We start from the raw sequence: 15,523 nt of genomic DNA, 5'->3' as shown, positions 1-15,523 counted from the left end.
TCTAAGTGACCGGAGAGGTGTCGGCAGCCCCATAAATACGGTAAGGTCGGCTCCATACTGTTGTACCATACTTGCCGGTAAAAAAAATAAGACATCCCCCGAAAATAAGCCATAGTGTGATTTCTGGAGGAAAAATAAATATAAGACGGTGTTTCGGGGAAACACGGTAGCTGGACATCAACATTCTGCTACTATCATTTTGGATAAAATGGAGAGAGCCAGTACAGCATTTAGCTTTATATTGCAATGTCATTGTGAACATGGGCGCTCGTTTGTGTGAGAACTGCTTTCCCCCCTATAGAAGTAAAGGCAAATGGTACTGAAAAAGCAGCTTGAAGAAAACTAGAAGAAGGTCAGAAGCAGGCAAGAAGGAGTTTTCTATATACACAGGTTTTCCCAATCAAAGAATAGATTTTGGAAGGGATATGATGTCATTGTTAATGAAGGTTATATTTATTTTAGGAAAATATGAATGCATTTAAAGATTTGGAAAGATAGTGAATAATTGATGACCCATGGAAGAAGGGGAGCTCCAAGTGAGAGGATCTGGAGGTGTAAGTGACCAGGAAGCACATCGGCGCAGCAAAGATTCTGAATGTCTATATGCTTGAAAATAAAGAAGGACCAGACTGTTAGAGGCTTTACATATAAGAAGAGGGATTACTAATTGTACTATGTGGACAGTGCAGGAACTAAAAAAAGGAGCAGAAATCACTGCGTGAAAACAGCAGTTGCTGAGCTGGTCTGAAGCGTTCAAAATATACTGAAATGAGTCCAATCCACTTACTAGATAAGAGACGAAAAGAAAGTACTGCAATAGTCAAGATGGCAAAATATTTGAACATGCACCAGTACGTTACTTTAGATGTATCATGCATGAGAAAAAAGGGCCGATTGGATATTCCTTAGTCAAAGATGAAAGGCAGTTGTTAAGGCATGAATGAATGGAGACGGAGAGAATGAGACTTTAGTGCCAAAATGATTCCCCAATCAGCAAGCTTAAAGCGGAGGTTTACCCTAAAACAATTATATACCATTACATCCAGCATACTTTCGCCATCTACAGTATGCTGGTTTTATTTATTTATTTTTTGCCGTACATACCGTTTTATCGTTATTTTCCCCCCGGCTTCTGGCTCCCGCGGGCGTGGGCGTTCCTATTGAAAGGTTAGATGATTGACGTCTGGTGAAAAACTTCCCATGGCGCATAAGGCGCGTCACCAGTTTTCCGCCGTGTAGAGCTGACTGCGCAGGCGCCATATAGAGCCGACTCGCAGGTCGGCTATTTACGGAAAACTGGTGACGCGCCTTATGCGCCAAGGGAAGTTTTTCACCAGACGTCAATCATCTAACCTCTCAATAGGAACGTCCACTCCCGTGGGAGCCAGAACCCGGAAGCCGGGGGGGAAATAACGATAAAACGGTATGTACGGCAAAAAAAAAAAAAAAAACAGCATACTGTAGATGGCGGAAGTATGCTGGATGTAATGGTATATAGATGTTTTTTTGGGTTGAACCTCCGCTTCAAGGAGTTGAGAAAAATAGGAATGATGACCACTTTAGTATTAACCACTTTACATTTTAAGCAGCGGGAGGACATACAATCAAAAAACAGCAGTAAGGCATGCAGTCACTTTTTTCAGAATAAAGGACAGCAGAGGCGGCTAGAAAGACCAATTTGGGTATCATTTGCATACATATAATACTGAAATCCAAAGGATTATATAATCTAGTGCAACCAATTTTAATAGCAAAATACTATTAGTAAATTAGCCTCTCCTGACAGTTATTCGACTTAAAGCGGTGGTTCACACAAAAAGTGAACCTCCGCTTTTTGGATCCCTCCCCCCTCCGGTGAAACATTTGTTGCCTTTCAGAGGGAGGGGGGTGCAGATACAGGTATTTGCACCACTTCCGGATTCTGATCCCTGTGGAGAATCCTGTCGGTCACGTCACCCCCAGCCCCCCACCTCCCTCGCTGTCTTCTGTGAAACACTGTTCCCAGGAGAGAGCCGGGACCAGTGACGACGCGCCGCGACCCTTGCGCATGTGCAGTAGGGAATCGGGCAGTGAACCTACAAGGCTTCACTTCCTGATTCCCTCACGGAGGATGGCGGCAGAAGCAGCCGAGGACCGAGCGATTGCTCGGCCTCGGCTGCTGACATCGCGGGCGCGCTGGACAGGTAAGTGTCCATTTTTTAAAAGTCAGCAGCTGCCATATTTGTAGCTGCTGACTTTAAAAAAAAAAAAAATTGGTGGAACCTCCGCTTTAAGATAAAATCTTAACTGGTTTTCAAATTATGCCTAGAATTTGATGTTCCAGTTCTTTGCACATGTCGATTGTGTCTAAGAAGACCAATTAGGTAGAAAGAGATCAGTGAAGTAACCAAAGTCCTCTTTAACATACCAAATGAGAAATCTAGCCAGCAAAGTAACATATAAGGGATTGCAGGGTGTGGCAGACCGACAGTGCTTTTCCAGTTTTCTTTCCTGTAAAAAATGGTACAAAACACAATGCACTCATAAAAGATCAAAGGAATTTTCATTTAATGCCCCTGTATGCTAAAAAGGCCCATCACCAACTCCACAGTACCAAGTTTGGTGACCTCACTGAGAACAAGTCAGGCAAAGTGAATTCTGATGCTCACCAAGCATTCCAGCAGTCTAGTCAGATCTAGCATAACTACACTACTACCAAGTTCCAGAAAACAAAAACCCCAAGTCCTTTTTAATATTCAAAGCAATGTCTTCATGCTTTATTTTGCCGAGAAATCACTTTGAAAACCCCCTAGCATTTCTGGATGTGGCCATCTTGAGCAAGGGCAGATAATTCATGTAGCATTTACTTCCTGTAATCCAGGAAGGTGTGGGCTTAGCTGAGGAAGCCCATCCCCCTTTCCTGAAGACTCCTGGGATGTATGACATTATCTGCCTAGGAATGAAAACCGGGATGTAACTGAAGAAATGGAAAACAAAAGTTTAAAACAAGTAAATAGGATATCATTTCCTATGTATTTATTGTGCTAGCAACATAAGGATTACATATAGCCAATGTTGATTGACTTTAGTGAAATTCCACTTTAAGCAGCCCACCGAGAAAGCTCAAGTAGCAACAAAGTCTGGCAAATCCCTTTCTAATATTTTCATTAGGGCTCGTGGCCATCATTACCTTCCAGCTAAAAAGCAATCTGTGCTGGATCACTTTTCAGAAGAATTTGACAGGCGGCTCAGAGGCAATAGGTCACCTACTGAACTCCTGTTTTAACCTTTAAAAGCCTCCATCGCAACACTGCATGCATTACAAACAGTTACAGAGTGGTTGCGGCACAGTCCTATTCACTTGAAGTGCGTTTTACAGTGAACCTGCCTTGCTGATTGCAGTGTGTCCTGCCATTAACCATGGGCCATGTTAAAGCGATGTTCCGCCCCAAAAAATATTTAAAACCAGCAACTACACATACTGCAGCTGCTGGCTTTTAATAAATTAACACTTACCTGTCCTGGAGTCCAGTGATGTCGGCACCCACAGCTGATGTTTCCATCAGCTGTTGGGTGCTGCCGCCGCCATTGCAAGTAAGGGTACCCGGCAGTGTAGCCTTTCAGCTTCACGCCGGGAACCCTACTGCGCATGCACGAGGCCGCTCCTCTCTCCTACTGGCCCACCTGACAGGTATCCTGTCCCCCCCCCCCCCCGAAAGAGGCCAATTGTGGCACTGGAGTGGAGGGGGGCAATCTGATGAGTGGAAATTCCACTTTTGGGTAGAACTCCGCTTTAACTTGCAGCTAAACAGTTTGAGGGGGGGCTGGCAGTTTAACTGCCCATTTAAAGAGCCCCCTGTGTAAACAAGGCCTAAATACAGTAAAACACATTAAAGATGTAAAACAGACTTATGCACATAAGCAGCAACAATAGAACAGAAACTCATAAAAAGAGTAAAGCAATTAACCTGATCTTTGGTCAATACAATACTGGCTCCACTGCATTCAAGATTTAAAAGCGCTTTCACATCTTTAGAGTTTAATGGATCGAGATGAAGAGTTGGCCACAACCTGTAAATGAAAGAAAAATTAATAATAGGTGTTCTGCATAATTTTCATCAAAAGTGTTTGTACTGTTTTCTCGGAATCACCCACCTTGACATCAGTGAATGAAAAGTAGCACCCCCAAAAAACAAATCCCTATTTGTGCAAAAACATAATGGACCCATGGACATACTTAAAACTCATACTAAGCTTCATACATTAAAAACAAACCTGTGGCTTCTCCAGGCGCAGGCAGCAACTGAATGAATCACTGCCCAACCACTTGCAGACAGCTCTAAATGGAGTCGGCAGTCATTGTGCCTTGGTTATTTTGAAAAACACTGTTCTATTAGCATGGTATAGCCACAGCAAAAGTTCCATCAAATGTTGAGTAATGAAGATTACATTATTTCTGAAAAAAAATCAATTGTTCATAAATTGCTGGGGGGAACTGTCTAACTACCACTGACATCACCAGTGCCAGTATTATAGTAATCAGTGCTAAAAATATGCACTGTCACTGTACTAAAGACACTGGCTGGGAAGGGGTTAACATCTAGGGAGATCAAGGGGTGAAATATGTGCCTAAGGGCCCTTTCACACGTACGGACCGTATGTCCGCATTTTCATTAGTCCGTTTGCGGATGAAAACGGGACATACATGGGTCCCTATGTGATTACGGGTGTCAGCGGATGAACATCCGCTGACACCCGTAATTTGTCCGCCTCCGCAAAGATCCGCATTTGCAGACGGAAGAAATCCTATTTTTCTTCCGTCTGCCGGATCGGATGAACACGGACAGGACGCTCTCTACATTGCAGATAGAGAAAGGAGCTCTGTGTCAGTGGTCGTCCTGACTCTCCTATAGTCCAAGGGAGGGGGCGAGCACGACACTCCACACCAGGGAGAAAGCCTTGCATTACTGTGTGGAGTTACAGACAGAAAAACAGGAAGTGAGGATTTCTCAGAAGAAATAAGGACATTAAGGGTCCTTTCAGTTTTTCAGTCCGCTCTGTCGGCTCAGCGGGGATTCCCGCTGAGCTCTTGGCGGATAGGGTGGTCCCCGCACACAGTGCAGGGACCGCCCTGTCTCTGTTCCGCTATCCCCTATGGGGAACCGGATGCAGACGGACCGTGTGTCCGTCTGCATCAGTTCCGTTCCGCCGAACGGAAGAAAAATAGGGTTTTCTTCCATCCGAAAACCGGATCCCGACGGACGCGGACGCTAGCGGATGCTCCATCCGCTAACGGACGCGTTCCCATAGGGATTCATTACAAGTCCGTTAACGGACTTGTAATGAACGGACATGTGAAAGGGGCCTTAAAAGCAAAATGGAAGGATGAGGTAAGTGAAGGAGGACTGCACTAAGGTAAAGGAAGCCATTTAGGGGAAAAAAAATACCTTTACAACCCCTTTAACCTTGGTTTTAAGCAATGCGTTCAATTTTAAACCTAGATGTAAAATTTTGCTAAACGTAAGAGTTAAAATTGTGCAGATTTAAAGTGGTTGTAAACCCTTACAACACACTTTTTGCTACAGGTAAGCCTATAATAAGGCTTACCTATAGCTACCCTGTATATCCCCTAAACCTGAACAGTATGTGCCTGGATTTGTATGTGCCGATGTAATCGGCACATGTGCACTGAAGCAATGACATGTTGCTTTCAGTGACTGTGTCGTTACTGGCGGGTCTCGCGCGCAGGCGCGGGAGTGACGTCTTTGCGGCTCCGGCCGATCACAGCACTGGAGCCCCGATACCCAGAGGTAACTCCGGGATGACATGTCGCTGGCTGGTGCTGTGTTGGGCACATTAACGGGGGCTTTGATCCCAGGTGAGTTTTACATAATGAGCCAGTATGCTATGCATACAAGCTCATTATGCCTTTGTCTTGCAGGTTTTATTTTTTTGCAAAGTGTGTTTACAACCACGTTTAGTAGATAAAAGTTGCCCCTTTCACACAGGCAATCAGATCATGTCCATCTGTCAGTTATTCTTGCGTCTGTTTACACCCGCCTAACTCCGGGTCTGACCTGGTCTACTAATAAAAATAGAAGGAGATCCGTCCTCTTTCGTTTGGGATTGGATCAAAGGGTAGTCCGGTGTAAATGGGAGTATTGTGGATGTACAAAATAATTTACTTCTACAGTACTTAATCTCTACTTTACAGTTTGGAGGGTAAAGGGTCTAATAGTTATTCTCTAATGTGTGTTTGATTGGTGCTTGTGAGAATTAAGAAATCTCAATAAACCAAATGGAGTGGCAAATCTAAGTCAAATCTAAGCAAATCTAAGTCAAAGCTCAGCAGATCTAAGTCAAAGCTCAGCAGATCTAAGTCAAAGCTAAGCAGATCTAAGTCAGCCAATGACAGAGAAGAGGATAGTAAAGGGGAAACAATAACTACAGGTAGATATTGATGGTCAGACTTTGAGGCCAAGGAAGTATATTTAAAAAATAAAGTTTAATATCACATTAAATTACAATCCAATATACACGATAATAAAAAATTACAAAAATGACCACTGTATACAAAATCCTTAGAAGTCGCCGACGCACGTTTCGCCGTGGGGCTTCTTCAGGACGATAACACAGATTCCGTAGAGTAACGTATAACAGAGAACAAGTAGTTATATGACAAATGGTCTCTCAATGGATGCATCCATAGGGCATAAATAGCAACCGATATCACAGGATCGATAGGGAACTAGTCCACAATTTTGGAAAAGGATCTCGTAGTGAAAACCATAGTTCACAAGCTTGAGATAGGCGCAACGGATATAGTCACACGTCGTCTGTGCTAAAATGAACGGTCCTGTGGCATACTGGGACAGCCAATACCTCACAGACAGCAAGAAAGAATATAATCCGCATCTGATAGGTCCCCAATATATTGGTTACTATGCTGAGCAACAGTGTTGCATCCTACAAAGGTAGTGTCATATAGCTGTCGGGGGGTGAGATATGTGTCCCAGGGTGTACATGCATAGTAACCAATATATTGGGGACCTATCAGATGCAGATTATATTCTTTCTTGCTGTCTGTGAGGTATTGGCTGTCCCAGTATGCCACAGGACCGTTCATTTTAGCACAGACGACGTGTGACTATATCCGTTGCGCCTATCTCAAGGTTGTGAACTATGGTTTTCACTACGAGATCCTTTTCCAAAACTGTGGACTAGTTCCCTATCGATCCTGTGATATCCGTTGCTATTTATGCCCTATGGATGCATCCATTGAGAGACCATTTGTCATATAACTACTTGTTCTCTGTTATACGTTACTCTACGAAATCCTTGTTTTTCGTCCTGAAGAAGCCCCACGGCGAAACGTGCGTCGGCGACTTCTAAGGATTTTGTATACAGTGGTCATTTTTGTAATTTTTTATTATCATGTATATTGGATTGTAATTTAATGTGATATTAAACTTTATTTTTTAAATATACTTCCTTGGCCTCAAAGTCTGACCATCAATATCTACCTGTAGTTATTGTTTCCCCTTTACTATATATACAGTACAGATGTGGCCCATGTGAGTGCTATCCCCTTGTATTCCAACTTTTTCCCCTCTTTCCTTTTTTCTGCTGCTGCTTTTCCTTCCTTCCCTATTCTATTCCCATTCCTATCTTTATTTAAGAGAAGAGGATAAATATGTACAGTAGATAAAATCAAATTCGTTATTTTATTTTTAAATATGGTATATAAAGTGTTGGGGTATAAGCAGTAACCTATTGCAGGGTGCGGCTACCATCTTAAAAATGTGATATTCCTTTGGAGGATACCAGAGGCAAGAGTTACAATATGCCAACAGATAATTTTTAGTCGTTTTCTCACCAATAATAATCCTTAGGAGTTATTAGTGACTTTACTCACCTCCATGCCTGAGGACAAGTTTCCACATTCACTGAGACAATTACTCGTACATTCACTGGTAAAGGATCAATGAGCCATTTCATATGCTTTTCTGGTTGCTGTGAATAAAATAAATGATGGGTTAGTAGCCTTTGCATGTTATTTAACCACTTAGGCCCCCCGGACCATTTTGTAGCTAAAGCACCAGGTCACTTTTTCGGATTTGGCACTGTGTAGCTTTAACTGACAATTGCGCGGTCGTGCGACGTGGCTCCCAAAAAAAATTGGTATCCTTTTTTTCCCACAAATAGAGTTTTCTTTTGGTGGTATTTGATCACCGCTGCGGTTTTTATTTTTTTACGCTATAAACAAAAATAGAGTGAACATTTTGAAAAAAATGCAATATGTTTTACTTTTTGCTATAATAAATATCTCCAAAAAATGTATAATTTTTTTTCCCTCAGTTTAGGCCGATACGTATTCTTCTACATATTTTCGAAAAAAAAAAAAAAAACGCAATAAACGCGTTTATTGATCGGTTTTCACAAATGTTATAGCGTCTACAAAATAGGAGATAGACTTATTGCACTTTTTTATTAATATTTTTTTTTTACTAGTAATGGCGGCGATTAGCGATTTTTATCGTGACTGCAACATTATGGCAGACACATCGGACACTATTTTCGGACCATTGTCATTTTTACAGCAATCAGTGCTATAAAAATGCACCGATTACTGTGAAAATGTCAATGGCAGTGAACGGGTTAACCACTAGGTGGCGCTGTAGGGGTTAAGTGTGCCCTAGCGTGTGATTCTTACTGTAGGGGGGCGTGGCCTGACATGACACCTCACTGATCGTCGTTCCCTATGGACAGGGAACAGACAATCGCTGACATTGCCACTAGGAAGAACGGGGAAAGGTTTGTTTACACTCACCTCTCCCCGTTCTTCAGCTCTGTGACCCAATCGCGGAACACCGGTGGCGATCAGTTCTGCAGGCGCGGTCACATAGCTCAGGACCGGGTCGCGAGCGTGCCGACCCACGGCTGGGATCTTTAAGGGGACGTACCTGTACTCCCTTGTGCCCAGCCGTGCCATTCTGCCGATGTACATCGGCGTGCGGCGGTCCTTAAGTGGTTAAACATTATTATACAGCTTATTTTAATAAACTATTTTATTGTAGATCAAAAGGATGGTATTTTCTTCTATGACTCACTGTCACCAAATAAAAAAACGTAATTGTAAAGCTAATAACTGGGTTTTTATGAGAGATCCAATATCTTTTCCATTTTTATCATAGTAGGCAATGCTTATAAACTAAAATAATACAACTTTGTAAAACAACTGGTCCTTACCTCTATTTGGTCAATGGAGTCAATAATGACGATGATGTTCCCCTGGTAGCGAATGGAAAGTTTTTCAAGCCAGTGAGGAAATTCTTCTAAGAACTTTCCAGGATCCATTGAGAGCGATGAGACCGACCAGGAATGCTGCATTAGCTGTACTCAGAACAGAGAAATACATGTAGTTGTATTTGTGATGTACTAAAAACAGTGCTTTTTTTTCTTCTTTGTACTCAACCTTAGGCCCCTTTCAAACTACCACAACTTCAAATGCGTGCGATTTTGCTGTGATTTTGACGTGATTGTGCAAATCACATGCGATCTCTGTGCAATGCGATTTCAGCCATACAAATCGTATGGCTGAATTCGCATCAGGACTCTTTTTTTTGTCCACAGCAGAATCTGATCGCATGGGTGTGAACACCCATGCGATCCGATGCCTGTCCAAGTTTGCAGATCGCACTGCGATATGTGAACTCATTTGGGGGTGTCATTAACTTTTAACTGACACTCCCAGCAGTTCGCATAGGGCAGTGTGAACTGCCGCTGGGAAACCTGTGATGCGGGAACCCACAGGGGATTCGCAGGGTTTCCGCATCACAGCAGTGTAAAACGGCCTTGAGGTCTATGAATCTGAACTTGCATCAAAGTCTGACCAAAGTAGTGCAGGGACTAATTTGAATTTGGCACAACTTCAAGTAGTCCCTGCACAGCTGTCCTTTAACCACTTAAGCCCCGGACCTTTAGGCAGCTAAATGCCCAGGCCAGGTTTTGTGATTCGGCACTGCGTCGCTTTAACAGACAATTGCGCGGTTGTGCGACGTGGCTCCCAAACAAAATTGACGTTCTTTTTTCCCCACAAATAGAGCTTTCTTTTGGTGGTATTTGATCACCTCTGCGGTTTTTATTTTTTGCGCTATAAACAAAAATAGAGCGACATTTTTGAAAAAAATGCAATATTTTTTACTTTTTGCTATAATAAATATCCCCCAAAAACATATATAAATTTTTTTTCCCTCAGTTTAGGCCGATACGTATTCTTCTACCTATTTTTGGTTAAAAAAAATCGCAATAAGCGTTTATCGATTGGTTTGCGCAAAATTTATAGCGTTTACAAAATAGGGGATAGTTTTATTGCATTTTTTTTTTTTTACTACTAATGGCGGCGATCAGCGATTTTTTTAGTGACTGCGACATTATGGCGGACACTTCGGACAATTTTGACACATTTTTGGGACCATTGTCATTTTCACAGCAAAAAATGCATTTAAATTGCATTGTTTATTGTGAAAATGACAGTTGCAGTTTGGGAGTTAACCACAGGGGGCGCTGTAGGAGTTAGGGTTCACCTAGTGTGTGTTTACAACTGTAGGGGGGTGTGGCTGTAGGTCTGACGTCATCGATTGTGTCTCCCCTATAAAAGGGATGACACAATCGATGCAGCCGCCACAGTGAAGCACGGGGAAGCCGTGTTTACATACGGCTCTCCCCGTTCTTCAGCTCCGGGGAGCGATCGCGAGGGGGCGGCTAGAAACGAATAGCCACGCCCTGATCCCGGATCGCTCCCCGACGATTTCCGACCGCCGCATGTACCGGGGGGGGGGGGGGGGGAGGCAGCGCTGCATGTACCGACCCGTGGAAAGGCAGCGACGCATATGTACATGCGGCGGTCGTTAAGCGGTTAAGCATATCTATTGTCAAAATAGAAAATAAATGTTGTGGTCGGAGTTTGTTGTTAGGAGCACCTTCTTAAAGTGGTTATACAGTCAAAATTTTGACTTTTACCTACAGGTAAGCCTATAATAAGGCTTACCTGTACAGTTTAGGAGATATTCCCCTTGCAATGCGCCACATCGGGGATTCTCAGCTGAAAGCCCGGCAGTGGCTCCAGCCACTCACAGCGCTGGAGCCGCGATACCCGGAAGACACGTCGAGGCAACATGTCATCTAATGTCAGCCCCCCGAGGCTGATCCCTCGATTGCGGCAGGTCCCGGTGCAGCCATCCTCACTAAGGGAAACAGGCAGTGGAGCCTTGCGGCTTCACTGCCCATTTCCTACTGCGCATGCGCGAGTCTCACGGCGCTTTGTGTATGGGCGGCTGCTCTCTGGGATACACACAGTTCCCAGAAGGCAGCGCGCCCCATTCCCCAAAAGACAACGCGAGGAGGACGAGGAAGAAGACCTGCCGCGGACTAGGAAGAGGCAGATTAGCCCCGCATAGCAACCGCAATTTCTGGTAAGTAAAAAAAATGTTTTAAATTTTTTTGTAGGATTTTGGTGTCACTTTTTTTTCTTTTTTTAGGGTGGACCTCCACTTTAAAGTAGCCTCCAAGAAACAGTTTAAAGAGGAGCTCCAAGATCCCCCTAAAAAAGTAAATGTCAGCAGCTACAAACTCTGTAGCTGCTGACTTTTAATATTAGGGCACTTACCTGTCCAGCGATATCCTCATCTGAGCCGTTTTCTCAACGGCTCAATCGGGTGCTGGCGCCACCATCCTGATTAAGGGAACCCTGTAGTGAAGCCGGATTCCTACGCGAAGCTGAATGGGCTGCAGTCTTCTGGGGGTGAACATCCGGCTCAGTGCACCACACCGCAATGTGGCAGCAGGGGGGGGGGGGGCAGACAAGCGGAGCTTCCCCTTTTGGGTGGGGCTCCACTTTAAGTGCATCTATAGTCAAAATGTTATATCTTTATATTCTTTTTCAAATTGAATTTCATTTTTTATATTCAATTTTTATTAATCTGAATGATCTTGAAGTTTTTAAACTTACATTGTAAAGATCCTCACATATTTATTTATTTTTTCTTGTAACGCATATTCACTATGCCTTGTGAGTAAGCACTGCTGGGTTACTTGTTTGCAAGTCCGGAAATAAACAGCAGAGGAAAAGTTTGGTCTGTCCAGGAAGTTGAAAAATAACAGATCTACTGGCCAGATTAAAAAATGAATGCAGGGCTCTGAATTGGCTGGAGCCGCTCATATCCCACAATGCACCGCTCCGCCTCTTCCTTTCCTTTCGGCCATTTTCTCCCCGTGGAGGGAATAAGCAGCCATGGCCCCCAGCAGGAATGGAATGATCTTGAAGCCTCATTTCCACAATGACTGGCAGAGACGAGTGGGCCACCTGGTTCAACCAACCCGCCAGGAAGACCCGCAGGCGAAAGGCACGTCTGGTCAAAGCCCGAGAGATCGCCCCGAAACCGATCGCAGGACCCCTCAGACCGGTGGTGAGATGTCCGACCATCCGATATCACACCAAGATCCGCGCTGGTAGAGGATTCAGCCTGGAGGAGCTGAAGGCCGCCGGCATCAACAAAAAGGTCGCTCGCACCCTTGGCATCTCTGTGGATCACCGCCGCCACAACAAGTCAACAGAGTCCCTGCAGACCAACGTACAGAGGCTGAAGGAGTACCGCTCCAAGCTGATCCTCTTCCCACGCAAACCCTCCGCCCCCAAGAAGGGAGACGGCTCTGCTGAAGAGTTGAAGATGGCCACCCAGCTGAAGGGCCCCGTCATGCCAATCCGCCAGACTTTCAAGAAAGAAAAGGCGAGTGTCATCTCCGAAGACGAGAAGAACTTCAAAGCCTTCGCCAGTCTGCGTATGGCACGCGCCAACGCACGCCTCTTCGGCATCCGTGCCAAGAGAGCCAAGGAAGCTGCGGAGCAGGTAGTGGACAAGAAAAAATAAAACTATTCCCAGAACTGTCAATAAACACACAAAGTTGTATAAAAAAAAAAGAAAAAGGAATGCAGCCATCACATTTAAGGATTGTTACGCTGCAATACTTTACAATTTTAGTTTTGGATTTAGACAAGTCTTTCCAGTAGAACCTCTTACAAACAACATGTGTGCACCAACAATAATATAGGTTGGATATGTTTTATGTTATAGGCCTGTTTTCATACCTCCCGCCATTTACAATGACCAGTTGATATAAAGAATATTACCTTAAGGGTCAGTCTTTTTATGATGAGTGCAGGCTCTGAGCTGGTAGACATTGGTTTTCCAACAAAGTGATACAACATCAGAGTGTTTGGTGAATGCTTCTGCTGAAGCTGAATCCTGTACATAGAAAACACAGCTAGTCACTTAGAGCTTAAACTGCTGACCTGATCATTTCTATAGAAAAAAAAACAACAACATACCATTATAGCACAACAAAGCAAAAATCACAGTGGCATTTTGTAAAAGTGCTTGCATCAGAGGAATATTTTGGATGCATTTAAAAAAAGAAGAATGTTAAGCTACAACAAGTTTACATCCGGGCCAGTAATTTATAACCCTTTGCACTATAAAACAAATATAAAAAATAATATAATATAAATATAAATAGAAGTCAATAGTTATTGTTCTGTTTTAAAAAATAAAAATAAATAATAATAATAAATATATATATATATATATATATATATATATATATATATATATATATATATATATATATATATATATATATATATATATATATATATATATATATATATATATAACGTGTTCTTTTAAAAAATAAAAAAGTATGGTTAAAAAAGTGGATTGAATTATAACAATAAAACAAATAAAATTGCTGTAAAACAAAGCCTTCCCAGACATTGTTACGAAAGTCTATGTTTGAGGATTACTCCCCTACTACAGTCCATTTTTTTGGTTCAGGATAGATCATGGAAGAGTTAACATTTTTGCCATGTTTTTATTTCTGTCTGTAAACACATTTGGGTGATTTTCCCTCATTTTCTGTCCTTGTAAAACTTAGCATAATGAATATGGGGGTGGTTGACGCTGGGACAAGAAGACATGGACAGTAATAGAAACCCTGTGTATGTTCTAATGCCGTATGTTATACTTTATTTATTTTAGAGGATATTAATATTATGTATGTTGACATGTGTTGTTATTAAATAATAAACATTTGTATGTAATATTTATAGTAAATTGGTAGCACAATTGGTATGGCGCTGCACAAATTGTTGGCGCTATATAAATTCTGTATAATAATTAATTGCTAACTATTAGTGGATAGGGTTATAGGGGGTGTAGATTTGGGCAAAGGGGATACAACTGCATTTCCTTGTATTCTAGTTTGATAACTCATTTTGTGATACCGAACCATACAAACTCTACTAAAACTGTGTATTCGTTCTTGTCCCCGTTAGAGGAATTTCCCATCATTTCCTCTCTGAACAGAAACATAAGGGGAAATCTCAATAGGACTACAGACAGCAATAAAAGCCAACCCTTCTTTTAATCTACTCATCAATAATTGTTTTGGATGCAATTGGACTAAACAGCAAGAAGTTTTAAAATCTGGTAATCCAGAAAGACCACTATATGCTATATTTATTTATACCATGCTATATTTCCAATAATTTACTGCAACATTATCTGTTACCTACAAAAATATTCAAACTGTATTGAGCAAAAAACATCATACCACTTTGATAGGAGAAGAGATTTCCCTGAGCCTGGTCCTCCCGTTATAAGGAGAGGTGGAATAGGAGCTGGAGCAGCCACCAAATCATTCAAACGATCATAATACTAGCATAAAAAAAATACATAGTTATACATTGTCAGTAAAAAAAAAAAGAAACATTCATTCTAAAATCAAATCAACTGGGACAGAATTTTAATTAATTAAAAACATTACTTTAATTAAAAGAATAAACCAGAGTAAAAAAATGTAAAAATCCAAAATGTAACAATTGGTACTTCAGAAATATAGAAGTAATAAAGTAGAACTGAATGAAAAACATTTACTCATTTTGGATAGAGTATGGGAGGTTTACAGCCCATCAAATTTTTTTGCCATCTGTGTCTCATTGAAGCAATAACCCTGTACTTCATGTCTCAAAACTATAATGCCGCATACACACGACCGTTTTTTATGATGAGAAAATTTTTATTTTTTATATTGGTCGTGAAAAATGGTCGTGAGTAGGCTCCAGAGCATTTTTCTCAACGAGAAAAATGGGAGTTAAAAATTTAGAACCTGCTCTATTTTTTCTCATCGTTTTTCACATAGTTCTATTTCACGTCGTGATAAACGATCGTGTGTACGCTTTAACAAGGGGGAAAAAAACGCACATGCTCAGAAGCAAGTTATGAGACGGGAGCGCTCGTTCTGGAAAAACTAGCATTCGTAATGGAGATAGCACATTCGTCACGTTGTAACAGACTGAAAAGCAGGAATCTCGTCTCTCACCAAACTTTTACTAGCACGCGGTTGTTAAATGAGGGTGGGAGAGGGAAGAGAGACATTTTCTCTAACACGTGTCATGCGATATGTCAAAACTCTCCTTCATCCCAGA

The 15,523-nt window shown here is 42.2% G+C and overlaps 2 protein-coding genes across 2 annotated transcripts in view; one reads left to right on the top strand and one right to left on the bottom strand.

Moving 5' to 3' along the window:
- The window catches only part of NPHP3 (nephrocystin 3), a 115,700-nt gene that overhangs the window by 60,923 nt on the left and 39,254 nt on the right, over positions 1 to 15,523 (bottom strand). The window contains exons 11-16 of the mRNA XM_040353105.1: positions 14,650 to 14,753; positions 13,169 to 13,283; positions 9,229 to 9,372; positions 7,895 to 7,992; positions 3,948 to 4,050; positions 2,408 to 2,490 (exon numbers count right to left, since the gene is read on the bottom strand). Coding sequence (XP_040209039.1) covers positions 2,408 to 2,490; positions 3,948 to 4,050; positions 7,895 to 7,992; positions 9,229 to 9,372; positions 13,169 to 13,283; positions 14,650 to 14,753 — 647 coding nt within the window. The remainder of the gene's footprint in view (positions 1 to 2,407; positions 2,491 to 3,947; positions 4,051 to 7,894; positions 7,993 to 9,228; positions 9,373 to 13,168; positions 13,284 to 14,649; positions 14,754 to 15,523) is intronic.
- LOC120940330 (60S ribosomal protein L13-like) lies at positions 12,209 to 12,958 on the top strand. The gene is given in 2 exon segments (XM_040353108.1): positions 12,209 to 12,337; positions 12,339 to 12,958. Coding segments are annotated over 2 exon segments (636 nt in total). The 5' UTR covers positions 12,209 to 12,271; the 3' UTR covers positions 12,909 to 12,958.

Source organism: Rana temporaria, chromosome 5 (genome assembly GCF_905171775.1).
Source record: "Rana temporaria chromosome 5, aRanTem1.1, whole genome shotgun sequence".
NCBI classification, from domain to species: Eukaryota; Metazoa; Chordata; class Amphibia; order Anura; family Ranidae; genus Rana; species Rana temporaria.
This window is presented reverse-complemented; position numbering and strand designations above follow the sequence as displayed.